A 26,802-nucleotide genomic window follows, 5' to 3' on the forward strand; every position below is an offset into this window, starting at 1 on the left:
ACATTACACAGTAAGACTACTAAGCCTGATTGCCATGCCCAAGTATTATCCCCTGGTGTTACACTCCACCTCGCTTACTGATTAGCGCGCACTAGTCGCGTGGTCTTTTCGGCTTTTCCAAATTCGAAAACCCAGACAGTGCGGCTCCACCCCAGTTCACTGTACACCCGATCAGATATACATGCACCCTTTACAAGACAAGCATTTCCCCTCTCCTTGATTGTCTTATGCAATCTTACTTATACTGCAAATACACAAAAACCACGTTGTCTCCCGGGTTTTGCTGCGAGAGATATCCAGGTCTTGGCACGGATCGACAAGTCCCCACTATCCGCCACCAGCGATTACCCCACGGCATCTGCCACTTGGTAGCTCCTTTAAAAGAACACTCTTTCCTCACCTTACCTTCATTATTGGCCTTTTACCTCCGAACCGCACTGGAATCCCCCAATCACGTGCGGAATCATCATGGCCGCCAATGAGCAGGATACCACGGAACAGATTCTCCAATGGTACTCCAATCTCTACAGTCGTCGGGTCGACCTGGTAGGCGACTTCGCAGGGAGCGAGAGATTTCTCGTACACGGCGAATCACTTTTACTCCAGTGTTTTAGCGACCCACATCTCGACTTCGACCCAGGCTACCAACTACTACACGCCTCGTACACTGTCGAGAAATATCTGCAAGGCCTTCTGTCCCGCAGCTGCAACTTTCACATTGCTTTCTTTGACGAGCACCAAGAATTCTGTGTACCTCAAGATGCCTCTCCCGCCGTCAGCGAGAAGTATCTGCTTGCACGAGCAGCTATCATTCGTCATCTCAAGGTCAATCTGCCAGACGCTGTCCCAGAGACTGAAGTCCACACTTTCGCTTCAGTTTCTTCAGATGAGTTTGCAGAATACCTACGTGCTACCGATATCTACTTTGTGCTTTGTCACGATGGAGCTTCATTCACAGATATCCGTAAGAGGATGTTACTACACAAGGACCTCGGCTCTCTTAAGGATGAGGTCCCAGGTGCAAAGGGCCGTCATCAAAGCTACAAGTCGTCATTTCGCACTTTTATCTACAGCATGATGCAGCGCGGCTACAGCGCTGCACTCGTGAATGGGCTTGAGTGGCAGGACACAAAGGTGGTCACGACAGTCTTGGAGCACGCACGTTCCTTGACCCTAGACGTTTCATCAGCAGTAAGTATATATTAAGCATGAACACTGCTATGTCGCGTTCTGCGTCGTTCATTGATAAGGTGCTGATACAAATTATAGAATCATCATCCTGAGAGGAATGTCACTGACATTGTCGATCTCTCTCACATGCGTGGATTCCTACAGACAATCAGGGAATCATGTGATCAGCTTCTGACTGAGCGTGAGTATCTGACAGTGCTCGTCGCTTCGAAACTTTCAGCCTCAAACGCGAATCTGTCATCTACCCTACTACAACAGGTAGCGGCCTTGTCAGAGCTGGCTTTGTCGGAGCGCATATTGAAACATCAAGAAATTCCTGACGAGATCAACAACTTCATTCTAGAGTTTTGTCATGAAGCGCGCAGGTTCATCAGTAGTCCGGCATGGACAGAGGCTTTCGCTGGTCATCCAGATTGTGACTTAGCTGACCTTATCGACGGACGATTGCTCGCTTCTTATGCCTGCAAGGCCTCGCCAAAGCCCAATGAGCACTTTGAGGTCCTTCTTAAAGCCACAAAAGCTCTGAACAATCTTGATATCCCATTGCAACCAAGCACGTCCTCTGCTGCAGATGGCTCGCCCGAGACCAGCAGTGATGATGAAAGCTTCAAATACAAGGTTCTTCCCTTCTCGAACGACGTCTTCGACCCCCACCTAGCCCCAATTCACCTTGACGTAGCTCGGTCGAGTGGAAAACCAGACCCGACATCGGCTACCATCTTTCGTGAAGTCACACATTGGCACAGCCAAAAGTCTTTGAACCAAAAGGCGAAAGTGGTCGTAGAAAAAGACCCAAAGATTGCGAAGAAAGCACTTCGCCGGAACCAGTTTTTCATGGCTGAGATGACTTCGTACGCTGCCAGTCTGACGAATGCTGTTGGTAAAGTTCTAGACCCAGAGACGATTACCCTTGGAGACAAAGCGAAGCCTGCGCCATCGAACACAGAAAACAAAAGACCAAAACAAGCGCAGAGACAAAGCACCAAGAACATCAATGCCTCAAAACAAGCCATGCTGGACAATATTGCAGCAAGCTCTAAGCGCAAAGATGAAGAGAATGCGAAGCAATGGTATCAGGCTTGGACAGTTTCTTGCGCAGGATTCGAAAAGCAGGTTGACCTGGCGTCTCGGTACAACAAAGCTAGGCAATATTTGGCGGACCGCAGCGAGGCTCAGCGTCAGGTTATTGGTGCAGATGTGCGCATCTACATGCTAAACGTTCTCTTAGAGATGTGGGTACGTTACTGCCGTGATAATGCGAAGGACAAGGGTTTGTATGTTGCAGCACTCTTATTCGATACTGCACGGACTCTCTGTAACCACGAGACTGTCACCAAGTCCATTGCGATGTGTCTCAAAGCTGCTATCGAGCGATTGAAGCTGCCGAAGCTTCAGGTGCCGTCAGCTCAAGGCGATCGGAAGCTGCCCTTTAAATTTGTAAGTGGATTGATGCTTGAAGCACTTCTTAGATGCTTGGGTTACTTGCATGAGCTTGCATGATCCGGAGTGTTTTATTTATCTCAAATTGCTGATGCTGACTTTTACAGGCATTGGAAGATACGTTAGTGTCCGATCTTGCTCTGACGCTGTCCCCAGAAGAGTTCCAGCTTCTCCATTGTGGGCCTTACTTTGATAGGACGATCGACTCTGCTCCAGACTCTCGTGTACCATTCGAGCCAGATGCGTGGCAACGACGGGTGCTGGATGAGATTGATGCTCGACGAAGCCTTCTTGTCATTGCACCAACTTCGGCTGGTAAAACCTTCATATCATTCTACGCCATGAAACAAGTCTTGGAAGCCAATAATGAGGATGTTCTGGTCTATGTTGCACCAACCAAAGCCCTAGTCAACCAGATCGCCGCCGAAATCCAAGCTCGATTTTCGAAGAATTACAAGTACAGTCAATCTGTATGGGGTATTCACACACGAGATTACCGTATCAACAATCCCACTGGATGCCAGATTCTGGTAACAGTGCCCCATATCTTGCAAATCATGCTGCTGGCGCCCAGCAATGCCAAGGGTTGGTCTGAAAGAGTCAAATGGATTATCTTCGATGAAGTTCACTGCATTGGGCAAGCCGAAGATGGCCTAGTTTGGGAACAATTGCTGCTCATGGCTCCTTGCCCCATCATCGCTCTCTCTGCGACGATTGGTAATGCAGAATCCTTCAACGACTGGCTCTCAGCTAGCCAAAAAGCCGCTGGTAATGAACTAGTGATGGTACAGCATCCGCACAGATATTCTGATCTTCGCAAGTTTGTCTATACGCCGCCTCCGAAGCGTGACCCAGCGAGCTACTTGCCTCTTCCGGCTAACCGGTCATTCGCTCAGCTCGGTCTCGACGAGCATGCAGATTTCGCATTCTTGCATCCTGTTGCCAGCTTGATAAACAGGAGCCGAGGTCTTCCCAGTGATCTGTCTCTCGAAGCCCGGGACTGCCTCACTCTGTGGCAGACTATGTGCAAACATCAAACTGATGAGTACCCTGTCGATAAGTCACTCGACCCCTCTAAAATTCTCCCTACCATCATCAAGAAGGCAGATATCATCAAGTGGCAAGATGGCCTCAAGAAAATCCTTACCGCTTGGATGGCGGATGAGGCATCACCTTTTGAGAAGGTGCGCAGTGACCTTAGCAGTTCCATCAACCGTCTTCATGAAGCATCGCCCACCGATGAAGTCAAGGAAGATAGTGCCGACAACAACGGAGAGGTGGACGAACTAGGAATGGAGATCAACCATGACATTTCCAGCATACTACCACTGCTAGCCGATCTGCAGCAACAAGATGCGCTTCCAGGTATCATCTTCAACTACGACCGTGCGATTTGCGAGAAAATGTGCCGAACGCTCATGAAGCAACTTGTAGATGCTGAAGTTGCCTGGAAAGAGACAAGCCCCAAATGGAAAATCAAGCTGCAACAATGGGAGGACTGGAAGAAAGAGGTGCAGAGACGAGAGAAGCAGGGTCTTCGTGGAGATGCTTCCAAGGGCATGACCAAGCAGGACCAAATGAAGGAGGCTGCTAGTGTTGAAGTAAGCACTTTTGCCTCGTTTGATCCAAACAAACCTCTTGATGGATTTCACTTTGCCGATCATAAGAAGTTGTCTCAGGAGGAGTTTGCTGTGCATGCAAAGGAGCTGCGTTACCGTGGCGTAGAGGAGTGGCTGATTGATGGCCTTATGCGTGGAATTGGAGTCCACCACGCTGGTATGAACCGAAAGTACCGGTACTGTGTCGAAATGCTTTTCCGCAAGGGCTATCTGCGCGTGGTCATCGCCACTGGTACTCTGGCCTTGGGTATCAACATGCCGTGTAAGACTGTAGTCTTCTCAGGAGACTCTGTCTTTTTGACAGCTCTCAACTTCCGCCAGGCAGCTGGTCGTGCCGGTCGTCGTGGTTTCGACATGCTCGGAAACGTCGTTTTCCATGGTGTGTCACTCAGCAAGATTCACAAGCTTATCAGCTCCCGACTACCTGACCTCAACGGCCACTTCCCTATAACCACTACTTTGGTTTTGCGGTTGTTCACCTTGCTGCACTCATCAGGAAATGCACCTTTTGCTGTCCGCTGTGTCAACTCCCTGCTGTCACAACCACGACTGTATCTGGGTGGAGAGGATGCGAAGATGACAGTGCTTCACCACTTGCGATTTTCTATCGAGTATCTCCGCAGGCAATATCTCCTTGATGCACAGGGTACCCCCCTCAATTTCGCTGGCGCTGTTTCACATCTCTACTTCACAGAGAACTCATCATTCGCATTCCATGCGCTGCTGAAAGACGGATACTTTCATGAACTGTGCGCCAAGATCGACACAAACAGGGAACAGGTTCTACGTGAGCTCATGCTCATAATGTCGCACTTGTTTGGTCGAAGATACTGTAGACAAGCAGACGAAGAGTACGTCCAGGAAGTGGCCAAGAAAAGCCCGTCAATTGTGTTTCTACCAGCAATGCCAGAGACGGCCACCAACGTCTTGCGCCGTCACAACAAGACTACGCTCGATATATTCACAGCCTATGTGCGTACGTTTGTCGACCAGCATGTACAAGAGCCAGACAACACCCTGCCCTTGACCGAGGTCACCATCGGCAGCAAGACCTCGAGTTCGGGCGCAAGTCAGCCCCAAAACATCAAGGCCCGCTCAACATTCGTTGCCTTGTCTGGCCACGACGACAAATTCGAATCTCTCCACGACCTCTGCTCCACCAGCCGTTCGGGCGTCTTCCTCGAGGAAGCCGTTGTACCCCACGTCGGTCTCTACCCTGAAGACTCCGAACTCCCGCTAAACGCATACCTCTACGACTTCTTCCAGCACGGCGACGTCGAAGCCCTCATCAAAGCCAACAAGATCCGGCGCGGCGACGTCTGGTTCGTCCTCAACGACCTCAGCATGACCCTTGCCACAATAACCACCAGTCTCTCAAGCTTCCTGGGCCTAGCCACCGAATCCGACCTCGACTTCATCGACGTCCGTGGCGGTGGTGACGACGAAGAGGAAAACCGCGAAGACAAAATGCTGCCCAGCGATACAGCCACGGAAGCTAGTGCCACCACCGCTGGCTCCTCGAACAAGGGCGCGTTCAAGCAGGAAGTCACTATCCAGCCGAAGAAGAAAGCCAAGAAGAAGGTCGAGGAGAGCTGGGAAGACGAAATGGGGAGTGAGGAGGAGGAATCTGAGATCGAAGAGAGTTGGGATGCCGAGGAGGATGAGGACAAGGAACCGCCGGCGTGGGAGGAAGGGGAGGGATTGCTGAATGTGCTCAAGGCGTTTAAGGCGCTGAAGGAGGAGTTTGATATGAAGTTTAGGGCTATGTGGGCTTAGTTAGGGTGGAGATTGAGGTGGTGGTGGGGGGAGGAAGGAGGAAAGAGGGAAGAGGGAAGGGGAAAAGCTGGAGCATCTTATTCTGGCTTTTTTTGCGAAATCAAGACTGTACGTAGACGATGATGACGAAGAGAGTAAAAAGTATTTATGAAATAGATGATGAAATGAAAAGAATGTACGGAAGAGGTACATGGGAATTGGTTGAATCTGAGCAGGTCTTGGGTAAAATATTTTTGTTATTCGCTTGGCTTTATCAACACCAAACAGAACATATGTACCAACTGTCATGCCTGGAGCCTGATCTCCGCCAAGGCGTTAAGTATAACAAGAAGCAGCACATCAGACAGTCACAATAAACCCTTTGCTATCTTGACTTGGCAGTGAAAAAACCTAGTATGAATGAATAAATTTTTGAACAACGCCAGCGGAGAGTGGTTGGTGTATCTAGCATACGCATACGCTGATCGTAACAGCAACGCAAAAAAAAAACGAAAAATTCATGAAAGTCCCCACTATCCACTCAAGAGATAGTGGCAGCAAATTCCAATTGCGGTATTATCGCTTTAGAACTCGCCTCCACCTCCACCCAAAGCAGCAGCGCCCCAAATACCAACTAGACCCCACACACCGACTCTCCAGCCTCTCCAGAGACCATGCACACCCTGGCCCTTCCTTGTACGCGGTGGTCGCGAGAACCCCATTGCCTTTGCGCTCGCAGCCTTAGCCGCGCTGGGACCCGAAACTGAAATGCCTTCCTCGCGGACGATGAACCACAAGGTACCCAGGACACCCCTATACTGACCGGGATCAACGATAGTATCGAATCCGTTATCGTTACTCGGTCTGTCCAAGCCGTAAGCTGGGCTCTTTGAGCGGCTGGGCGGGGCCTGGTATTCTTGTGCGATCCGTTGTGCCTCGTGTTCTTGTAGGACAGCGACCTGGCCGCGGCGGAGAACTGTCTCGAGAGGGAGGCGGATGAAGAGTTCGGCGGTGGAGGAGAGGAAGGTGCTGAAGGAGTAGGTGGCAGGGGTGAGGATGGGGTCGATGCTTAGTGTTGAGCGGAGGAAGAGAGGGGTGGATGAGGAGACGAGGGTGGGCACGCAGGCGTGCATTATGGTTGCGGGGAGGAGAGCGGGGGAGACGGAGAGAGAGGGGAGGAGGGAGAGACATGGGTATATGGAGCGTGGGGAAGAGGATATAGGTGTGATGATCAGGCGTGTTCGCACTAGATCGAGGGGTGCGAGGAGGGTAGCGGCAATGGCTGTTGCGGCTACAGCGACACCGAGGGATGTCAATGGGTTTGGGCTGTCGAGTACGTCGAGACCCCCGATGCCGCTTCCTGCTGCCCCAACGAGCCCGGGGTCTGGTATGTTGAGCAGCGCTGAGATCAGACTTCTAAACCAGCCCTCAGTCGTCTTGAGCAAGAAGTTGTAGATGAAAGTGCAGTTCGTGCCCTTCCACACTCCCCAAGCTGACTCTTTCTGCCATAACTGCCCTATTACTTCGAGAAGAGAGTCTGCCCGCTTGAGTTCTAGTTTCCTTAGCGACGATGGTGGGGGTTGAGTTGGTGTCCGCGAGGGGGATCGACTATCAAGTCGTCGATGGCGCCTCCGCGGGGACCTCGATGGCGAGTCGTTGGGTGAGTATGGCGAAGTGGGGTTCACGCGCGGTGCTGTTGTGGTGAAGTATCCCGGAGAGTCTTCGTCAGACTCTTCATCTGAAGGTGGGAACTGCCCGGTTATTTAGCCCACATTCACATGTCAGACGGGGGTGTCATTGACAGAGTACCTACATCCTCAAACTTGCCACTGGCAAAGCTCCCTGGCCCTCTCTTATGGCCCCATTCACCAGCATCCTTGAGTGCGGAAAGCTGTCCCTTGGCCTCGTGGATCTGCAGTATCGTCTTCGCTACCTCGAATGGCTGGGCAAGCAGCACGCTTGTGTAGTTCCACAGCGCATGATCCAGCAGCTTCTTTGCATGGCCGGCTATTGTAGGCGATGTCTCTGGAAAGTACGCGTCATAGTCGAGATCTGAAAGAATGTCGCGTGCCTGGCTGCCCAGACTCGATTTGTTGCTGGGGGCGGGCTTGAAAGCGGGCGGGAGTGGTGACGAGACAGTCTGGTTCTGCGGAACCTCTGGAGGCGGGCCAATGGAAGGTGGGATGTAGTATGGCCGGAGGGGGTTTGGGGCATCGCGCGAGGAGGCCATGGTGAAGGCGGGGTATGGGGGAGAGGAAGGGCCTTAGGGTGGTGCCCGCTGTCGGTTTTGTTTTGTGAGTGCTGGTGGTGGATGCATGCGCTTTCAAAGAGAGGGACCAGGGTGGGGCGGTCTGTGCTGCCAACATTTCGTCGTCGACGTCTCATAGCATACGGAATTATCGACGGCTTCATTTGTTGCGACTTTTATCCCAGCAAACATTCGCTCTTTTGCCCACTCACCTCCTGAGCTCTGCCATCTTCTTAATTGAGCGACCACATACGCCCACAATGGCAGCGAATCGAGCTTGCTGGATGTTGGTCGAAGGGCGGATAGCAGGCGCGAGAAGCGCCTTGTCGACTCCACTGACATTGTCTAGCCATTGGGCGGCCATGACATGCCAGAGAGGGATGCACACGCAGAGGGCAGCCACGTCTCTACTACGGCAATTCAAAGTAGCCACTTCAAAAAGTCCCTCATGGCTGCGAAACAGTCGACAATTCTCCGCCAGTCATGCACCCCGCCACGGTCACCTCGACCCTCCTAGGCCTGGGGAAGAGTGCGTCTTCACCGTCTACTCTTGACTCATAGACCCGGTTGCTAATAGTACCAGACGAAAGGTGACATTTATAGACAAGGACGGCCATTCCTCGACCTTTGAAGTGGCCGACGGCGACAACCTTCTCGACATTGCACAGGCAAACGACATAGAAATGGAGGGCGCCTGCGGAGGCTCATGCGCCTGTTCGACCTGCCATGTTATTGTCGAAGACGAGGCCTACTATGAAAAGATGGAAGAGCCCGACGATGACGAAAATGACATGCTCGATTTGGCTTTTGGCCTCACTGAGACGAGCAGACTGGGCTGCCAGGTCAAGATGAGCAAGGAGCTGGATGGGCTGGTAGTACGGTTGCCGAGCATGACGAGAAATCTACAGGCTAGCGATTTCGAGAACAGATAAATGCTCACATATCGAATCTAGGGCCATTTGAGCGAGGCGTGGAGTGTGATCTAGTAGGGGATGATTTGATGATCCCAGCAAAAGTGCCAGATACAATGCTGGGTGGCATTTTTTTTTCGGTTCTTCGTACATACGCAACATTTGGTACAAAGCATGTATAACACAAACACTCCGCTTGCATATGCACTGGCGTAGAGGACGACTCAGAAAACGCTTGTATAGTATATGGTATCATGAACATTCTAAACAACTCCTTGTCATGCTTTTACGCTTCAGCGATCTGCTCCTTCTTCTGCCCTCCAGTGAGCATGTCGAGGAATCCCTGCTTGCTCATCTCCTTGACCTTCTCCTCCCTCTTGTCCATGCCAACTACCATACCCGTCTTGCTTTCCCTCTCGGCCTGCTCACCCTTGACTTGAGCCGCCCTCACTGCGTTGAACAACTTGATTACGCCCTTTTGTGCCGTCTTTCTGAGTTCCCTCTCCTTTGTCGATGTCGCTTCCGTGCTGGCACTGGGGTCATTCAGTCCCAAAACATCCCTAATGCGGCCCTTATCCCGCGCAGCTTTGCGCTCTGCAATCAGTTGACGGCGCACCTTCTCGGTAAGCTTCGAGTCGGCAAGCTCGCGGTTCGCTGTCGCCGCATCTTTCGAGCGCGACAAAATAGGCTCTGTGCGTTTTGACGTCGACAATTTCGAGCCCAAGATTCTCGAGATGGAGTTTGCAAAGGCTTCGGGATCGTTGCGCTTGCGGACTTTGCGTGCAGCAGCGGTAGAGGTTTCAGAGATGGAGGAAGCTTCTGAAGCGTCGGATTCTGAGTCGGCAATGGAAAACTCGTCGGCTTCAGGCTCAGAGTCGTCTTCGTCGTCGTCTTCGGCATCGCTTGGCAATGGGGCGGCGTGATCCACGGGCGCCGTCTTCTTCAGCGCAGACTTTACCGGAGCCTTTGTTTGTATACTGGCTTTGAACTTGGGCTCAGGCTTTTTCGATGGCGCAGCATCCTCGGCTTCGTCCTCATCATCACTAGCTGAAGATTCCTCGGCCGCAGCTGCTTGTTGTGCTGCCTTTTTCGCCTCGAACTTTGCCTGCTTCCTCAACTGCTGCTTAGAAAGTTCCGGTCTTCCCGGAAGAGTCGCATTGGCGCCCGAGGGCTGGAACGGCTCTTCTGGTTCTTGGCTGCTTCCTCGTGCTGGAGCATCGCGCGCAGCACCTTCTTCTTCGTCGGACGAACTGTGGTAGTGCTTTTGCTTCTTGATCTTTCTCTTCTCCTTCTTGGGTACCTTGCCTCTGAGCTGGTCCTCGGTCCGTCTCCGCTTCAAAGATGTGTTGACCATTGTGGCTGGGATTGTGTGAATGTGAATGTTGAAAGGCACCGCGCGGTCGCAGAAAAAAGTTCCAGATGATCGGCGTTAGGGGAGCCAAAAGGCCGACGGCAGGGCAAAGCGCGCCCCGCCATGCCTGCATTCCCCACAGAACACCGTGAGAACATCACCGACCACCCCCCACGCCTCACACCCCCATCTCTCTAATAATTTCCCTACACAACCGCTGATATGGTGCTTCAAGATCTCGGGCGGCGCATCAATGCCGCAGTCACAGACCTTACGAGGTCGCCCAATCTCGACGAGAAGGTGCGCACTTGATAGAACAGCAATACCTAACAGGTGGCTAATATGCGGAAGGCTTTCGATTCCATGGTCAAGGAGATCTCCAATGCCCTCGTCGAAGCCGATGTAAATGTCAAACTCGTCATGAATCTGCGACAGTCGATAAAGCGCGCCGTCGACTTCAAGCACCTTGCGCCCGGCGTTAACAAGAAGCGCCTCATTCAAAAGGCCGTCTTCGATGAGCTCGTCAAGATGGTTGATCCGCATGCCGAGCCTTTCAAGCCGAGAAAGGGAAAATCGAACGTCATCATGTTTGTCGGTCTTCAGGGTGCGGGAAAAACGACAACATGTACAAAGCTGGCGAGATGGTACCAGGCAAGAGGCTTCAAGGCGTGTCTTGTCTGCGCAGATACATTCCGTGCCGGTGCATTCGATCAGTTGAAGCAAAACGCCACAAAAGCAAAGATCCCATATTATGGTAGCCATACGCAGACGGATCCCGTAGTAGTGGCGGCTGAAGGTGTGGAGAAGTTCAAGAAAGAGCGCTTTGAAATCATCATCGTGGATACCTCTGGACGACACAGGCAAGAGAAGGACCTGTTCGATGAGATGGTGCAAATTCAGACTGCCGTTACGCCCGACCAGACTATCATGGTACTGGACGGAACTATTGGTCAGGCTGCTGAATCTCAAGCTCGCGCTTTCAAGGAGGCAGCAGACTTCGGGGCCATTGTCATCACCAAGACCGACGGTGCGGCAGCAGGTGGTGGTGCCATTTCTGCAGTCGCAGCAACACATACCCCCATTGTCTTCCTCGGTAATGGTGAACACATGTTGGATCTCGAACGCTTTGCCCCACAAGCCTTTGTTTCCAAACTGCTAGGAATGGGCGACGTACAAGGTCTTGTCGAGCACGTCCAATCACTGAAGCTCGATCAAAAGGACACAATGAAGCACATTACTCAAGGAATCTTCACCATCAAGGATCTCCGCGACCAGCTCTCCAATATCATGAAGATGGGTCCTCTCTCCAAGATGGCTGGCATGATTCCTGGACTAAGCAGCATGATGGGAGGCATGGACGATGAAGAGGGTGGCGCCAAGCTTAAACGTATGATCTACATCTGCGACAGCATGACTGAAAAAGAACTCGAATCCGACGGCAAGATGTTTGTGGACCAGCCGACTCGCATGACCCGTATAGCCCGTGGCTCAGGCACGTCAGTGCGCGAAGTCGAGGAACTACTCACTCAGCACCGCATGATGGCAGACATGGCAAAGAAGATGAAGGGCGGCATGGCCAACATGCAAAAGGCACAGGGCGCCATGGGTGGTGGAAACAAGCAGCAACAACTCGCCGCCATGCAGAAGCGCATGCAGAGTATGGGTGGCGCAGGAGGCATGGGCGGAGCGGGAGGCGGTATGCCGGATCTCGGAGCTATGATGAAGATGCTTGGCGGCGGGCGAGGAGGCGGAGGTGGCATGCCGGATCTCTCGGCCCTCGGTGGTATGGGCGGCATGGATATGGGTGCGATGATGAAAATGATGGGCGGCATGGGCGGCATGGGCGGTATGCCTGGAATGGGCGGCGGTGCGGGTGGTGCCGGTCAAGGCAAGGGAAGGAGATAGTAACCCCCCACTTTTTGTTTATCCAGATGGTATGGATTTCTGAATTCGGATGCATAGCCACGGCGTTGGGGGGCGAGGAGTCTACTATTCACCACATGGGTGCTCGTGTTGATAGATGTTTTGTGCATACGGAATTGATTTGGTACGTGGGTATATTACGAAAATCTGGGATCAATAGAGCATCTTTCCTGCTCACTTATGTGTATCATATTTCCCAACACTCTATACCGTCTACACCATCTATGTATACCCTCTAACCCATCTATACATCTTTCTCCTTCACTCTATCTTCTTCAAACACAAATCCCAACTCCTCCAAGGTCCTAACCTCTTTCCTTTCCTCACCCTTAGCCCCAAACGCCTGTCTAATCTTTGGGAAATGCTCACGGCACCAAAATTGCCACTCTCCCCAAACCGGGGGCTTCTTTCCTTTCCCTCCGTCTTCCAACCCATCTTTCTCCTCCGCCTGCGCCGCCCAAGCACTCATCTCATTAATATACTTCCCGTCCTTCGGGAAATTCAGGAGATGGAAATTGCGTCCTGCGCCCATCTCTTCTTCTACACTTTCTTCCCACGCGCGCATGGTAGCGATGGAAGGTAAATCAAGACGACCAGCATACACGCGCGCCAGCACCGCAGCCTGGGCTTCTGCGATGGGAAAAGGGATTACTCGCTGATTTAGCGCTAGGAAAGACAGACTAGGTCTAGGTGCGTAGAATAAGTGCTGATATGTATGATTTACCTTTTCACCCGTTGTGATCAGTTTTGGCTCCACGGATTCCAAGAACGGTAAGCTGTAAAAATAGCCAGTGGCGAAGACAATGGCGTCGATGTCGTGGGCTTGAGATCCGTCTGCAAATTCTACGCCGCGGGTTGACGGTAGGAAACGGGCTATAGGGGGTACTTCGCGGCGTCGCTGATCGGCTGAAGCGGCGCCGTGGGTTGTGCTGAAGAGGGATTGGGAGCGGGTGGACCAGAGGAGGGGGAGGGTGCAGGCGGAGGCGATCTGAGCGCTGATATCGGCGCCTGAGGCGGAGTTGCCGATTACGATTACTTTCTTTGAGGCAAAGTCTGAGGCGCGACGGTAGTATTTTGAGTGCGTGATTCGACCTGGGTGTTGGGCTGCCCAGTCTTGGATACCGGGGATGGAGGGGATAGAGGGGACGATGAAGTGACCGTTTGCTACTATAACTGCGTCGTAGATTTCGGAGATGGACTCGTTAGTCAGGAGGTTTTTTGTTGTGACGGCCCATGGGCTGGTGGGGTTGGTTGGGTCGGTGGGAATGACGTTGGTGACTTGAGTGCAGTATTGGACTAGATCTTGGACGTCGGCGGAGTAGTCTTCGACGTATTTTAGGACTGTTTCGTGGGTAGGGAAGAGTTGGCTGTCGGATGGCCAGTTGAGGTCTTGAAAACTCATTAGTCCACGTGGGATGTTGGTTTCCAGTGTTTCGTATATTGGCGATAAGAAAGAGGGAGTCTTGGATGCGTTGTCGGCGCCATTTGTATTAACATCCCCGTTTGTAACCTTTTCTTTAGGCTGCCATTCTGGTTTCTGAAAGTCCTTGTTCGGGTTGGTCTGGGGTACGTCGAAGAGGTTTTCGTCTCGCTGCTCGCCAGTGTAGATCCATATCCCCCCAGGTCGACTTCTCTGTTCGAACAAGACAATCTTTTCAAATACCTTCTCGGCTCTCAAGTACTTTGCTGCAATCACACCTGAAGGCCCGGCACCTACTACCGCTATTGTCATTGCTCTGGTTGATATCCTATCTCCATCAGAAGCCATGGCGTTGGGCTTGGGTTCCGAGCCGTGGGAATATCGCGCAAGGTGCTGCAGGGAGGGGCCAATAGAACGACGGGCACTATGTTGGTGTACAGGGTATCCCCGCAACAACCAAGTAAGCATGCGTAGGGACGCTGTCGTAATCAAGACCAGATGTCGATGCAATGGTAGTGACGGAAAGAAGGTTTCGGCGCTGGTCGGAACGATGTCGGAACGATCTGCTGGAGCTGATCACCGCGATGGCAAACAAATGATCTGACCTGATGGCCGGCACTACCCCTCTCAACCCCGGATCTATGCTCTGGCTTAGCTTGGGTTACTTAATTCGTGGCATTTAGTCAACATCCCAGTTGACAAGATACGTACTTCAGGTTTAGAGCTATGCTTCGCACATTGTCCCTCGCACGTTTCCCCGCCGCATCAAGAGCTCAACCCCTTCGCAGGTTCTCCATCAAAGCGACAACCATGGCACCACTACGAGCTGGCTTTGTGCCCGGTAGGCTTCAATGAAGAGATGAAAGGCTTTATTACTAACTACTCAGAGCACTTCTGTACCCCACTAGAGTTTGCAAAGAGGCACTATGGCCTCGATGTAGATCTCATTCCTTTTCCTTCTGGCACAGGTCACATGGTCACTGCTATCCAGGCCGGTGAGATCGATCTTGCCGTAGGCCTGACAGAAGGCTGGATCTCAGCGCTGGGCAAAGCACAAGCTGCTAAGCAAGACGCAGGCTTCAAAATAGTCGGCACATATGTCGAAACGCCGCTATGCTGGGCCATCTCAACTGGGGCGAAGCGGGATGAGCTCAAAGGTGTCCAAGACTTGAAAGGCAAGAAGGCGGGTGTTTCGAGGATTGGCAGCGGGAGCTATGTGATGAGCTTCGTGCTGGCAGACCAGCAGAGCTGGCTAAATACCTCCTCTGATAGCCCACCGTTTCCTGTCGAGATACTCAACACGTTCAAAAACTTGCGCGATGCCGTCAATAGCGGGGCAGCCGACTTCTTTATGTGGGAACACTTCACCTCGAAGCGCTACTACGACAACGGTGAGATCAAGCGCATTGGTGAAATTTACACTCCCTGGTCGTCGTGGAAAATTGTTGCGGCAAACCATCTCCTCACGTCAAAGAGCGGCAGCAAGCCCTCACTCGCGCCAGAGCTGGAAGATATGCTGGACAAGGTCAATAAAGGCGTCAAGCACTTTGAGGAAAATACGGAAGAGGCTGTTAAGTTTATCATCACGAAGCTCGACTACTCGGAAGAAGACGCTAGGGAATGGCTGAAGACTGTAAAGTTCTCACAGCAGGTAAAGGGTGTCGACAAGGCGGTCGTTGAAAAGACTGTTGGCATATTGCAGAAAGCTGGTGTGTTGGGCAAAGATGTCAATCAAGCAGACATGATTGCACTCGAGCGTGTCGGAAACTGAGTCTTTACTGTGGACTCTTACATGAAACTCAATGTTTTGAAGTCGTTCATCTGAAACAGAAATCGAGCTTACTGCTTGTTCGGGGGTTCCCATCAACCAAAATTTTGAATCAAGAGCTCACTTTCACCGGGCAAACGCGATGTTGTGCATTTCAGTGACAACCACATTGTTTGTAAGGTTTCAATGTTATTCAACAACGGCAAACGCGACAAACTGAATTCATTACGACCGCCTAGCTTTGTTCTATTACACAAAGGACAGAAATGTATAACTACATATAATCTTCCTACCTCATTCTTCTTGGCAACAGGGCAGTCACCCATCTATTGACTACATGTACTGTAGACATCCCCTGAACCTACCCGGATACGGTCTAGGACCGATAAAAGAAGTAGCTAGGCACTCAAGACCTCGAAATCCAGCTAAAAAGATGTCAGAAAACGAGAAAGAGCTGAATTTATCCTTCCTTGACCGACAATCACACATTCGCATATACGGCCGCTACTATATTGTATTCCCTTTCCCTGACACAAAGCACGCAAATGAAGCAATCGATTCACTCCGCATGGGCTTCGAAGAGGTATTGAAGCGATTCCCTTACCTTGCTGGAACAATAAATATGCCATTCATCGCCAGTGATTGTCTTCAGGTGCTTTTCCCCGATTCTATCGACCCAGAAGAAGAAGCGGCCCGCGTTTTCACTGTAAACTTAGATGAGACTGCCAACACCGATTATCACTACTACGCACTGGAGAGGACGTATTTCTCACCAGAGAATCTTCCTGCAAAGGTGTTTTGCCCTGCTTTGATTAAAAACCATCCTGGGCTAGATGATGATGACCCATATGCAGAACGAATGACTAATCTAAAGAGGGGCCCGCTCCCTGCTTTTGCTGCCCACGCAACGTTTATACCTGGAGGCTTAGTTCTGAGTGTTTGGTTTCACCACGCTATCACTGATGGAGCTGGCAACGCGAGGATCCTAGAGGTGTGGAGTGCGGCCGTGAAATCTTTGAATAAGAACGCTCAAGAGACAGAACCCAGTAGAATCAGCTCAGAACCAATCACAACGCACAATGCCATAGATTTAAATCTTGCTAGGGGTGATCTCGATACCCTTGCACGAGGGTTGAACGTTGAGCCTACCAATCCACAGGCTGAAAAAGTGCTGGGACGTTCAGCAAATTCGCTTCACGAGTTACCATACAAAGTCGTCACAAAGATGTTTCGCTTCCCAAGTTCAGTCATCATTAGCCTCAGCAAAGCCATGTCTCAGCACACAGAGAAACATATATCCCACTTTGCTTCTCTAGCAGGAGTCGTCTGGGCTAACATCATCCAAGCCCGCCTCCCAAAATTCATCACGATCGGCAACACCAAATCAACCTTAGCCGTCATCGTTGATCTCCGAAAACATCTCCCTGAACCCTTCTCATCCTATGACTACCTAGGAAATCTAGTAGTATCCAAGATGCCCACATGGGACCTTTTCGAAAGCGGCAATAGCATCACATGTCAAAACGTGTCGATAGAAACCGACTTAGAAGACGAAGTAGAGCACGCCATGCTCCTCCCCACCATAAGCGTTGCCCGCCTCCAAATCAGCACCCAGAATCTCGCCTCTTTCATCACAGATATCAACGACGCTGTGCACGGCGTCGACGAAAAATGGATTGGCAGGAAATTCAATCAGATCCTCGCCGATCCCGTCCAAACCGATCAATCTGTTCTTAAGTTTTCTAATGGACCTGATCTCTACGTTACCAGCTGGCAGCATATGGGCGCCGATCGCGAGTGGTGTATGCCTGGCACTGTGGATGCCCAGCCCGCTGCTATCCGGCGCGCGGCGTGGGTGAGTGAGGGCGGTATCGTAGTGTTGCCTAGGAAGAGGGATATAGAGGGGAGAAAACCAGCAGCGTATGAGGTTTTGGTCAGTCTTGCTGAGGAAGATATGAAGGGGTTTGAGGATAGTCTTGCAGAGGGGAAGTGGTTGGTGGATAGACAGTAAGGGTGTTTTGGGATAGGTTGAAGGCGTGTGTGAATGGAGTGGAGTACATGGTAATCATGGTAAAATGCTGGATATTTTCTTTGTTAGATTGATTGAATTTGATTGCAGAGTATCCTTGAGTAAAGTGTAAATATCGTAGCTAATCATCGCCAGAAAACTTTTGATTCCCTGCTACCACTTTTTGTTCACGAGTTTTATTTATTGTATTTGCATGCATGATCAGCCGCTGGAGATTCACTATCAGAGATTTCCAGATGTATACTGCGCCTGTTTCATTGGATTCTCAAATATAGAGTCGAGCCTTCAACCAACTAGAATAAAATAGATTCAGATGCTTCGATAGCAACGGCACCTGAGAGAAAACAGAACAAGGCAACTGCTAAAAACACCAACTATGTCTTAATACACAAAATCCCATATGTATCTTGGAACGTCTCGAGAATTATCTCGTATTTCCATCAAACACCGTGGCAAGCATGGCCCTACAAAATCCGTTTCGCAATCATACAGTTCACAGCCAATGTTTCCAGCAAGATGTTAGAATAAATTTCGCTTGTGTTAGGAGAACATGAAGGAGATCATTACCATCATGTCGAAGAGATCTATATATTGGACTATATGCTGAGGGAACACACGACAAGCATAACATATGGAGGATGTAGTGGTAGGAACCCTGTATTCATGAATGCACGTTAACAATTTGTATAGAAAAGTCGATGTCGGAGGCCATTGAAAAACCAACTTCTGGAAAGTTGGGATACAGATAGACACAACATGAAGCGTACATAGGCTCAGCAAAGCTGAAAATTCTAGAAAACGTTGGCAAGATGTGATCAGGTCTACATTGATTAACAATGTATATGGTGAATCTCTTGAAAATCCCAAATATAGTATAAATCAAACCTGTTTCTCTTTATAATACATGAAGAACACTTGTTGTGGCCACAATGGTCACACCTATCTTGCCAACGGCGTTTTGGGCCGTCCGAGCAGATTGAGCAAAACCAGACCATATTTTCAGCAAGCTCTTCGACTCTTCTCGGCTTCCACTTTTCAGTCGCATCATCTATATCAGATCTAGTGGACTTTGTTCCCTTTGACTGACCGGATGATGTTTCGAAGATCTCGTTGGACCATATTGTGCCAGTTTTGACGTCAATCAAGTCCTCATGATGTGCTGTCTCTAGTTTCTCTAATGCACTCTCTGCTGCCGATTGCGCTTTTGCTGCTGCTAACCCTGCTTTCACTGCTGATAGTTCAGGGAAGCATTCTCCCTCGCCTTGAGTTTCTATCTTGGGTCCCTCAAGGTTCCATTGTGGGATAAAAGAAATTTTGTTTGGCGAAAAGACCTCCACCTGAGGTTGCTTCGCGCGGATACGAGAAATTCGGATTCAGGCTTCATATGAGTCTCCGGCTGGTGGTGGTGCTTTTTCTTCTACATGTCGAGTTAATTGTGCCTGCGTCGTGAACCCGATTCAAGAGCCCCTGCAGTGTTCGTATGTGCAACGAGCTGGACACTCATGTCGTTCGACATGTTTCTCACGCTCCTCCAAAGCTAAGCAGCCGTCCGTGAAGTATCTATAACTAGCTAATATAAGTACTCTTTTATAAGCGGTAAAGCCCCTTAAGATAAACCTTATATAGTTGTAATTTTATAAAGAAGGTATATTGTAGAGTAGTTTATACATACTCTATAAATTTCAAGAGAAAATAGAGAATATAGTAGATACTATAAGTAGACCCTAAACTTTAGTAAATCTTTATACCCTAAGTAATAATGTTCGGATCGCATGGCTATAGACTTTATAGTTTGCGAATATAAATAAGCAATAACTATAGGAATATTATCGAAGCTTTTAGTTAAACCGCTAGCCTCTTCAAGAGAAAGATATAGTTGTGATATACTAGACTAATACTATCCTTTAGGTCGAACGCCAGAGCTTTATTCAATCTACTAAAGTAGCCTTAAGATATGCTTTACATGAATTGTTAGCCCCTAGTTAAGATATTGAAGCTATTGGTTACTCTTCGCTGTCTCTTTCTGCAAGACATTGTTTGCCCTTTCTAGATTTGTGATGTCTGCGAAGTATATCAAGTCTTGCAAAATTAGTTCCACATCCCCACTTCCTACCATCTGGAAGTACGCCACCGCATGTAACTGTGCTATTTACATGGTGAAGTCTTATATGGCGGGTTAAATCGCAATCTCTGACGTACGTTTTATCGCAATGTGGGCATTCCAATCGTTGACTGCCGCCGTGAGTTGCAAGATGCGACTCGAAGTTGAACTTCTTGGTGAAGATTTTGGCACAATATGGGCAAATGTGTTCTCTCTTTGTCCTCTGGAGCTTCGCAACCTCTATAGGCTGCGCTGGCTGAAGTTCTACTTGTTCTGATGTTAGAGTGGCTGCTGGGTCCGAAACTGCTAACGGGTATTGTAACTGCGGAATAAGTTGAGGTTTATCCTTGATCGTAGCTTCGGGTTCTGGCGAAACTTCACGCATGCTGTAATTGATCTCCTCGTTTATTGGAAAGTTGTTGTGGCGTTCCGTCATGTCTGGGTGGTTCTCTTTGAGATCTGGATTGAGGGATGGTGACTTAGGCTCCGAATCAGACGGCCACAAGTAGGGTTGAGACGCCGGTAGGAACGGCTCCTCAAGGCTCTCAGGTAGTAATTCATTGCCACCGGCGATACTTGGCGAGTTTGGTGCATGTTCTGATGGAGTCGTAAGGTTCATATGTGGTGGACAAGCCAGCTCGCGTGGTTCTTCAGTACTGTCTATTTGATGTGCGTGTATAGGGTAGTCTATTGCCTCTCTGATATGTATCCATACGGATTCGCAGCCTTCGGGGTCTTGGAAATCGAGTAACAGTTCCGTTCCATTCTTTTGGGTACAGAGAAGGGTTGCTTCTCCCGCCCTTCGGTATTCAATGCCCTTGCTTAGTTGTTCTCTTAGTAACTGGTTATGAGGCTCATTTTGATCCAAGACCACGAGATATATGCTTCCCGCGAAAGACTCGAGCTGAAGGTAGCCGTTGATTATAGTAGTGTCACCCTCAAACGTCCGCTTGGATCCTTTGATCGGGTATCGAACATAGTTAGCACGGCCCGGCGGTTCTTGGCCATCATTTGGTCTTTTCTCATCCCAGAGTTTTCTGATTTTCTGTAGGTTCCTCGGCTCTTCTGATTCATCGTCCAAAGTTTTTGCACTATGCTCGCGTATCTTTTTGCTCAAGAGCTTGGTAATACTCTGCACATAACCCCGAAGATGCTGCCACTCTTCTGATCCTTCAGTGATAGATTCCTGTTCAAGCTCGTGGACTTTCTTGTCCAAAAGTTCCCTGATCTTTTGTTTAACAGGCCACTCTTTTGATACCCATTTCGACGGGTTTTGTTCACACTCGCGGATTTCCATATCTAAAAACTCACTGATCTCCTGTAGATTCGATGGATCTCCTGATTCCCAGTTCAGTTGTGGAACACATGGTTGTGGCCGTGGTTGGGCATTTAAATGCGGCGATGAGGGCGGGTTGCTTGGCGATCGAGCTGGTTCCGACTCTCTTGGGGGTGTCGGCTCCACTCCATTGATATCAAAGGGCGTATCTATACTTGTGTCTGACTCAGCATCTGATTCCACTGCAGCTGGTAGAGCTAGAAGAGCAATATCTTCCATATGTCTCGCAAAATGTGTTAAGATGGCGCTCTTTCCGTCTCCTGTAAGATCCAAACAAAGTGGACATTTAATTGCTTCCCATGCAGGTCCACAATTGTGTTCGAATTCTAGATGATTTTTCCAAGTTTGAAGGTTCGTAAATGCGGTTGCGTTGAAGTGGCATTCACGATAGAAGCAGTTGTAAGGCTGCAAATCGCTAAAGAGGTGCTTCCTGCTCAAAATGAGTACAAGCTTGATAGACCGTGAGGTTTGACATACCTCCATTCGTGATTATTCTCTGCCCTTACGAGTTTTGCGCATGCGATACACTCAAAGGGTTGACCATTTTTCCCTTCTGCTGGCAGCGGTGGGATGCGGACTCGCTCGCCACCCGATACGCTCGTCATGAACGATACAGTCGATTCCGCATACGATGACTGTGATTTTGCGAGAGAAGTGCCAACCCCTGAATCCTGAAATTCAGAACTAAGGCCAGTGGATTTGGTAGCAAGGGGTACTAGTAGGCCCTGTAGCTCAGGCGTCGCAGCGGTATTGTTGTCGCGCTCACGTTGCATACGTAAGAAACGCGACCAGCTGATTTTGCCCAAAACCTGCACTAAATGTACTTCAGCCTCTGGGTACTTTGATTGTATCAGATCAGTGTGATAGTCGTGCGCAGAACGTGGGCCCACCCCTACCACGCCAGGCTCATCGTCGTGGGACTCATCCGGAGCTGGGCATTCTAACGCAGTACCAAGACCAATTAAGCAGTTTATGTATGTCTTCGATCTGCGGATCATCATATCTACTTGTGTTGGTAAATTGTCTTCTTCATGATCATCACCACTGTCGCTTTCGTCCTCACTTGAGCTCTCGTCGGCAGCCTTTAAGTGCCATTTCCATTCATTATAAAGCTCTGAGGCTGCTGTGTGCTGAAGTTGGACTGAGGCATCATTCACCTGCGGTAAGACGAAATTCGATATTCCTGTTCTAATCAGTATTTCCTGTCGCATAAGTGGGTATTTGACTCACCGTCTATCAGACATCTGCACAAATGGATCAGGATCTCGATGGTAGCTTGTCGAACTTCCGTTGATCGCTTGAGGTGCTCATCAAGTCTTCCTTCAACCACTCCATGACCATGCTCCCAGAGTTGTAATGTGGCGTAGCCTTGCCGAAGCGTGCAGTTTCCAGGTGTTGTGATCCATGTAGGACTGGAGTGTTTAATCAAGTTTCGAAGCAGCCCGAGGCATGTATCAAACATGCGGGCTATCATTCCATGATTTCCCTCTGGCTTTGGAGATATCCCCTGTTGCCATCTCTCGATATGATCCCTACTTATCTGTGAGCTCAAGGCGCCTGAATTCATTGGTCAAACTTTGCATCAAGTGTCGCTCGTAACTGCGAGGCCCGAGGGTAAAAAATATATACGAATTTTGGAAACTCAGCTTCAGAGGTGTAACATGCGGAACTGAATGGACTGCAAGATCCAAAGAGTTTGCTTTGCTGTTCATAAACAGCACATCAGGCTGAGGCGGGGCTGTGTAGTGGGCGGGGCTGTGCATGATGAGGCGCTTTCGCAAGACGTCTATTCAGCCGCGATCAGCCTGCCACATTATTGTTCCATATCTCTCTTTTCTTTCTATTCAACTCTCTAGGAAAATGTCTGGTTTGGAGATAGCGGGCCTGGCAGTTGGCGTTTTGCCTATTCTATTCGAAGTTGTCAAGTCCTACTCCATAATACGTGACAAGATACGCACATTCCGCCGTTGCAACCAAGAGCTTGAAGATGTTTTTGTGGAATTTAAAGCCATCAGAGTAATTTTCCTAAACGAAGTACGATTATTACTGCGTTCTACTCAAAACAAGAAACAAGCGGAGCTTGATCTTGAAGAATGCAATAACCGACGTTGGGCAAACCAGGAGACTGAAGACCGATTCAGAGCGGTACTTCAGGACAACTATGACGCTTGCAGGGAGATCATTCAACACATTAGCCGATTTCTCGAGGAAATCGCATCAGAACTGGAAAATTTTGATCCTTTTTTGAGCCAGAAGTTGCCGGTTCGTCCTGACTTCAAGCATACTAAGATCACGCGCTAATCTTGTCGTAGACTGAGTCTCTCAGGACAGTTTACAAACGTTTGAGCAAACCGCTGAAGTTTACTTTCAACAAATCGAGATACGAAAAATGTCTAACCAGCCTACGAGATCGGAACAGTGAGCTAATTTCGCTTCGGTCGCAAGTTGTTGCTATCGAGCAACAGGAAGTTCCTTCAGGTGTTTGTATCCAACATGCCCCATTGCCCGGTCGATTCAAGACCATTCAAACCGTTTCTCGAAAGCTTCACGAGTCTCTTTGTGGGGTTTGGCGTTGCAATCAGCCCACGCACTGCGGGCATGACGCTAAACTATGCCTTGATGCCGACGTGAAACATGATGTAACCTTGGACCTTGCTATATCTTGTCGCGAATCTAGCTATGTAAACTCTTCTAGGTAAACATACACATGGCTTTTGTTGGTATGCGCTAATCGCCCTCAGCTCGCTACCAGAATCTACAATCTGGCTATTCGTACAATCGACAAGTACATCCGCAGACACACTACCAAACACGCCTAAGACCCAAGAGAATATTGATATGTGCTCTGAATTAGCACTCGAACTACTCAATCCTGCCATCTCGAGTTCTTCCAAGACTTTGAAGAAGAAAGCATCTTGTGATCTTTCTAAAGACTCAGCTCCTAAGAAAAAGGCTCGGCGTGTACAATTTCAAGTATCTACATCACCACTTCCAACAAAAGTACCCAACGCAGATGTTCCTGGTACGCTATTCACATTCGGAGTTGATCTCTGCAAGACGAAAAGTATTTGTGACTACCTGCGAGAGTGTTATGAGGCACGGCTGCTAAAGTCGGCAAAGGAATGTATTGGCTACTTGGAGAGCGCGCAGATGTACAAGCATCTATTCTACCTCAAGGAGAGAGCGGCGAAACCACAGCTGGATAGCTCGGCAGCTTCTACCATATCTACAATCCAGGACGCGCTCAGACAGGAGGTGTACGACGCTTTGCAACCCGAGGATCGCTTGAAACTAGCACATAGACTGGCGGTTGCAACTTTACAGTACAACGACACCCCCTGGCTTCCTGAGCGATGGCGCCTAGGAGATCTCAGCTATCTTGGATCAAGATCTTCGTTCAACGTCGAAGCTCTCAAGACTTTACACTTCAACTCACAGATATCACGGCCTGCTACCATAGCAGATGGCCAAATGGAGGGTCTACAGCAAGGCACCGGAACAATTTCAGAACAAACACGTTATGGTATTAACAACACTACGTTATTCTTCCTCGGTGTTGCCATGCTCGAGATTGCTTATTGGATGCCGATTGAAGAAAAGATGACGAAAATGGATGAGAACAATCCAGTTTTCGCTGCTCGCAGACTTGTTCTAGACCGAGGGGCCCCGTTGGGTCCAGAGTATCAGCGAATCGCACAAAAATGCCTCGAATGTAACTTTGGGTTCGGGAACAAGCTGAGCAATAAGGGCCTGCAGTCGGCCGTATATAACGACGTAGTATGTCAGTTAGATGGAATGATTGAAAGGCTTGAGAAGCTGAGTGTGTGACGTATGGCTTGATTTCTTGTATTTCTTGACTAAGAAGGGGGGAAGGGGGGTTGGCGCAGTGGTTTTCTTCTTCTATGTCTTCTACTACAATGCTATAAGGACTCTAGATTACTTTCTCATCCTATTGCTCTCTCTCAATTGCCACCTCACTTCACTCCTGATCTCCTACAGCCCCCCCAAATCCCAGCATACACCTTCCTACCTAAAACACCCACAACATGACATCAACCAGCCAAACCAGCACAAAAACCACAAATATCACAACACCTCCAAATTACCCTATCCCACCACTTACACATTCAAGATCCATACACGTACAACTCACACATCCATAATCACCAGCGCCAAACCCAAGTACAGACAACCGACAACACTGGAAATCCTGCTTTTCCTTAGTTCACCGAGTATGCCATAAATATTCAGATAATTCTTTCCTGGCAGAGAGAGAAAGATAAGGGGAAAAAAGAGTTAAGGGAAGGGATGGAAATATATGAAAACACATGATAGCATCATATTTCAATCACTTGAATACATTTGATGCATAATATCACTACCTGCGCAGTCACCTTTTTTGCATGGCACATGCCCTTGATTTCATCATACAATACTGTACACATCCGTACAAAAAAAGAAGCCCCACGGCTACCTACTTCCCCACTACCTACCTCTTCTTCCCTCTGCCCACCTTCTTCTTCCCCCCCGCCATCGCCGCCGCACCCCCCTTCTTCTTCTGCCCTTCGGCCGTCCCCAGCGCCGCCTTCTGCCTCAAATACAACCTAACCACATTCTCCACACTACCCCGATCATGCTTAACCGTGCGCATATACGTCAATCTGGCGCGTCGGGCTCTCTTAGCCGCGCGCTGCACAACTTCTATGCCTTCAACCAACGGACTGTAAATCTTGTACCACATCTCGACGCCCACACGGGTGAGCTGGCCGCGGAGAAGGATAGCCGTGTCGGCGCCGCGGCGCCGGATGTTGATGCAGACACCGGCGAAGGGGTCGCCAGAGCGTTGGCGGACGAGTAGGATGTCACCGACGCGCGCACATTCTGGGTTGTCTTTTGCGAAGAGGCGGGTGCGGGCGCCGGTGGGGTCGAGGGTGCTGATTTGCGTGGCTGTGACAGCGGCGATGGGGTGAGGGCATGTTTTCTTGATGTTGCGGGCGGATTGCTTGAAGACTGGGACGCCGAATTGGTGGCCTGGAGGGTGCGGGGGTTAGCACTTGGAGGTCGTGTGTGAGGGGTATGGAGAGGGAATGGCGTACTCAAGACGTGGTTTACGTTCTTTTGCTTCATTACGGCTTCCCACTTTGCACTTATGGGTTTGGACGGTTGTTTCCGCCTTATGTGTGTCTTCAATGCCCCATTAATGGGCTGGCCGTTCTCGCCATAGTATTCTGGGTACAATGCCCTGTGCAGACGCTGGCTGAGATCCTCTCGTGGTAATCGTTGTTCACGCTTGGTGGCCGGAGGAAGTGCTGTTGTAGGAGCGGCGTCGACTACGACCGTCTCGGTGCTTGCATACCGTTTGCATCGTATGGCGCGAAAGGCGACACGCTGGGCGGTGGCCCGCGTGCAGGGGATTGCGGCTGACATTGGCGTGCGGAGTCGGATATCATGTAACATTGGGGTTCATCATCAAGAAATTCGAGATTGCTTATGTCAGCACAGATCTATCTTCTCCGCATTATGCTTGGCAAGTTACACAGCTCGTATCGGCACATGTCTCACTATCACTGCTTTTTCTAAGGACCATTTCTTCAACATACCTCTATGTTTTCTTGTGGAGTGGATCGTATTATGGATATCTATTTCCATATGCTAACTACAGCTGCCATCTTTAAATCCGACCCAAAAATGCACCCCCCTACGCAAACAC

At 49.7% G+C, this 26,802-nt stretch overlaps 11 protein-coding genes across 11 annotated transcripts; 6 read left to right on the forward strand and 5 right to left on the reverse strand.

Annotated features, from left to right (window-relative positions):
- Positions 1-229: 229 nt before the first annotated feature.
- Positions 230-6,497, forward strand: COCSADRAFT_110960 (uncharacterized protein). The gene is made up of 3 exons (XM_007698815.1): positions 230-1,191; positions 1,270-2,628; positions 2,739-6,497. The coding sequence occupies exons 1-3, from the start codon at positions 469-471 to the stop codon at positions 6,024-6,026; spliced, it is 5,370 nt and encodes a 1,789-aa protein (XP_007697005.1). The 5' UTR covers positions 230-468; the 3' UTR covers positions 6,027-6,497.
- Positions 6,498-6,513: 16 nt separating this feature from the next.
- COCSADRAFT_288389 (uncharacterized protein) lies at positions 6,514-8,374 on the reverse strand. The gene is made up of 2 exons (XM_007698816.1): positions 7,819-8,374; positions 6,514-7,756 (listed from the first exon to the last, which is right to left on the reverse strand). The coding sequence occupies exons 1-2, from the start codon at positions 8,233-8,235 to the stop codon at positions 6,590-6,592; spliced, it is 1,584 nt and encodes a 527-aa protein (XP_007697006.1). The 5' UTR covers positions 8,236-8,374; the 3' UTR covers positions 6,514-6,589.
- Positions 8,375-8,615: 241 nt separating this feature from the next.
- Positions 8,616-9,185, forward strand: COCSADRAFT_168532 (uncharacterized protein; the record flags this gene model as incomplete). The annotated part of the gene is made up of 2 exons (XM_007698817.1): positions 8,616-8,782; positions 8,837-9,185. 2 exons carry the CDS (start codon positions 8,616-8,618, stop codon positions 9,183-9,185), a joined length of 516 nt encoding a protein of 171 aa, XP_007697007.1.
- A 265-nt stretch (positions 9,186-9,450) lies between these two features.
- COCSADRAFT_157719 (uncharacterized protein) lies at positions 9,451-10,518 on the reverse strand (the record flags this gene model as incomplete). The annotated part of the gene is made up of 1 exon (XM_007698818.1): positions 9,451-10,518. One exon carries the CDS (start codon positions 10,516-10,518, stop codon positions 9,451-9,453), a length of 1,068 nt encoding a protein of 355 aa, XP_007697008.1.
- A 219-nt stretch (positions 10,519-10,737) lies between these two features.
- On the forward strand, positions 10,738-12,420 carry COCSADRAFT_83661 (uncharacterized protein; the record flags this gene model as incomplete). Its single annotated transcript, XM_007698819.1, has 2 exons — positions 10,738-10,815; positions 10,867-12,420. 2 exons carry the CDS (start codon positions 10,738-10,740, stop codon positions 12,418-12,420), a joined length of 1,632 nt encoding a protein of 543 aa, XP_007697009.1.
- A 262-nt stretch (positions 12,421-12,682) lies between these two features.
- COCSADRAFT_83131 (uncharacterized protein) lies at positions 12,683-14,206 on the reverse strand (the record flags this gene model as incomplete). Its single annotated transcript, XM_007698820.1, has 1 exon — positions 12,683-14,206. One exon carries the CDS (start codon positions 14,204-14,206, stop codon positions 12,683-12,685), a length of 1,524 nt encoding a protein of 507 aa, XP_007697010.1.
- Positions 14,207-14,458: 252 nt separating this feature from the next.
- On the forward strand, positions 14,459-15,886 carry COCSADRAFT_179016 (uncharacterized protein). The gene is made up of 2 exons (XM_007698821.1): positions 14,459-14,699; positions 14,746-15,886. Exons 1-2 carry the CDS (start codon positions 14,585-14,587, stop codon positions 15,627-15,629), a joined length of 999 nt encoding a protein of 332 aa, XP_007697011.1. The 5' UTR covers positions 14,459-14,584; the 3' UTR covers positions 15,630-15,886.
- A 173-nt stretch (positions 15,887-16,059) lies between these two features.
- On the forward strand, positions 16,060-17,637 carry COCSADRAFT_82931 (uncharacterized protein; the record flags this gene model as incomplete). The annotated part of the gene is made up of 1 exon (XM_007698822.1): positions 16,060-17,637. The coding sequence occupies one exon, from the start codon at positions 16,060-16,062 to the stop codon at positions 17,635-17,637; it is 1,578 nt and encodes a 525-aa protein (XP_007697012.1).
- A 1,848-nt stretch (positions 17,638-19,485) lies between these two features.
- COCSADRAFT_110976 (uncharacterized protein) lies at positions 19,486-22,760 on the reverse strand. Its single transcript, XM_007698823.1, has 3 exons — positions 22,323-22,760; positions 21,570-22,275; positions 19,486-21,522 (listed from the first exon to the last, which is right to left on the reverse strand). Exons 1-3 carry the CDS (start codon positions 22,657-22,659, stop codon positions 19,659-19,661), a joined length of 2,907 nt encoding a protein of 968 aa, XP_007697013.1. The 5' UTR covers positions 22,660-22,760; the 3' UTR covers positions 19,486-19,658.
- Positions 22,761-22,937: 177 nt separating this feature from the next.
- Positions 22,938-25,043, forward strand: COCSADRAFT_110979 (uncharacterized protein). The gene is made up of 3 exons (XM_007698824.1): positions 22,938-23,354; positions 23,405-23,787; positions 23,834-25,043. The coding sequence occupies exons 1-3, from the start codon at positions 22,953-22,955 to the stop codon at positions 24,918-24,920; spliced, it is 1,872 nt and encodes a 623-aa protein (XP_007697014.1). The 5' UTR covers positions 22,938-22,952; the 3' UTR covers positions 24,921-25,043.
- Positions 25,044-25,429: 386 nt separating this feature from the next.
- On the reverse strand, positions 25,430-26,534 carry COCSADRAFT_179019 (uncharacterized protein). The gene is made up of 2 exons (XM_007698825.1): positions 26,189-26,534; positions 25,430-26,123 (listed from the first exon to the last, which is right to left on the reverse strand). Exons 1-2 carry the CDS (start codon positions 26,517-26,519, stop codon positions 25,582-25,584), a joined length of 873 nt encoding a protein of 290 aa, XP_007697015.1. The 5' UTR covers positions 26,520-26,534; the 3' UTR covers positions 25,430-25,581.
- Positions 26,535-26,802: the final 268 nt, after the last annotated feature.

This window comes from Bipolaris sorokiniana (genome assembly GCF_000338995.1).
Source record: "Bipolaris sorokiniana ND90Pr unplaced genomic scaffold COCSAscaffold_3, whole genome shotgun sequence".
NCBI lineage: Eukaryota > Fungi > Ascomycota > Dothideomycetes > Pleosporales > Pleosporaceae > Bipolaris > Bipolaris sorokiniana.

Coding starts and splice junctions, on each gene's coding strand:
- COCSADRAFT_179016 (XM_007698821.1), top strand. CDS start 14,585: ATGCTTCGCACATTGTCCCTCGCACGTTTCCCCGCCGCATCAAGAGCT. Junction 14,700..14,745: donor ACGAGCTGGCTTTGTGCCCG/GTAGGCTTCAAT, acceptor CTAACTACTCAG/AGCACTTCTGTACCCCACTA.
- COCSADRAFT_288389 (XM_007698816.1), bottom strand. CDS start 8,235: ATGGCCTCCTCGCGCGATGCCCCAAACCCCCTCCGGCCATACTACATC. Junction 7,757..7,818: donor CCAGTGGCAAGTTTGAGGAT/GTAGGTACTCTG, acceptor ATAACCGGGCAG/TTCCCACCTTCAGATGAAGA.
- COCSADRAFT_110976 (XM_007698823.1), bottom strand. CDS start 22,659: ATGAATTCAGGCGCCTTGAGCTCACAGATAAGTAGGGATCATATCGAG. Junction 22,276..22,322: donor GTGCAGATGTCTGATAGACG/GTGAGTCAAATA, acceptor TGATTAGAACAG/GAATATCGAATTTCGTCTTA. Junction 21,523..21,569: donor GAGAATAATCACGAATGGAG/GTATGTCAAACC, acceptor CATTTTGAGCAG/GAAGCACCTCTTTAGCGATT.
- COCSADRAFT_110960 (XM_007698815.1), top strand. CDS start 469: ATGGCCGCCAATGAGCAGGATACCACGGAACAGATTCTCCAATGGTAC. Junction 1,192..1,269: donor CCCTAGACGTTTCATCAGCA/GTAAGTATATAT, acceptor TACAAATTATAG/AATCATCATCCTGAGAGGAA. Junction 2,629..2,738: donor GGAAGCTGCCCTTTAAATTT/GTAAGTGGATTG, acceptor TGACTTTTACAG/GCATTGGAAGATACGTTAGT.
- COCSADRAFT_110979 (XM_007698824.1), top strand. CDS start 22,953: ATGTCTGGTTTGGAGATAGCGGGCCTGGCAGTTGGCGTTTTGCCTATT. Junction 23,355..23,404: donor TTTTGAGCCAGAAGTTGCCG/GTTCGTCCTGAC, acceptor ATCTTGTCGTAG/ACTGAGTCTCTCAGGACAGT. Junction 23,788..23,833: donor AGCTATGTAAACTCTTCTAG/GTAAACATACAC, acceptor AATCGCCCTCAG/CTCGCTACCAGAATCTACAA.
- COCSADRAFT_179019 (XM_007698825.1), bottom strand. CDS start 26,519: ATGTCAGCCGCAATCCCCTGCACGCGGGCCACCGCCCAGCGTGTCGCC. Junction 26,124..26,188: donor GAACGTAAACCACGTCTTGA/GTACGCCATTCC, acceptor CGCACCCTCCAG/GCCACCAATTCGGCGTCCCA.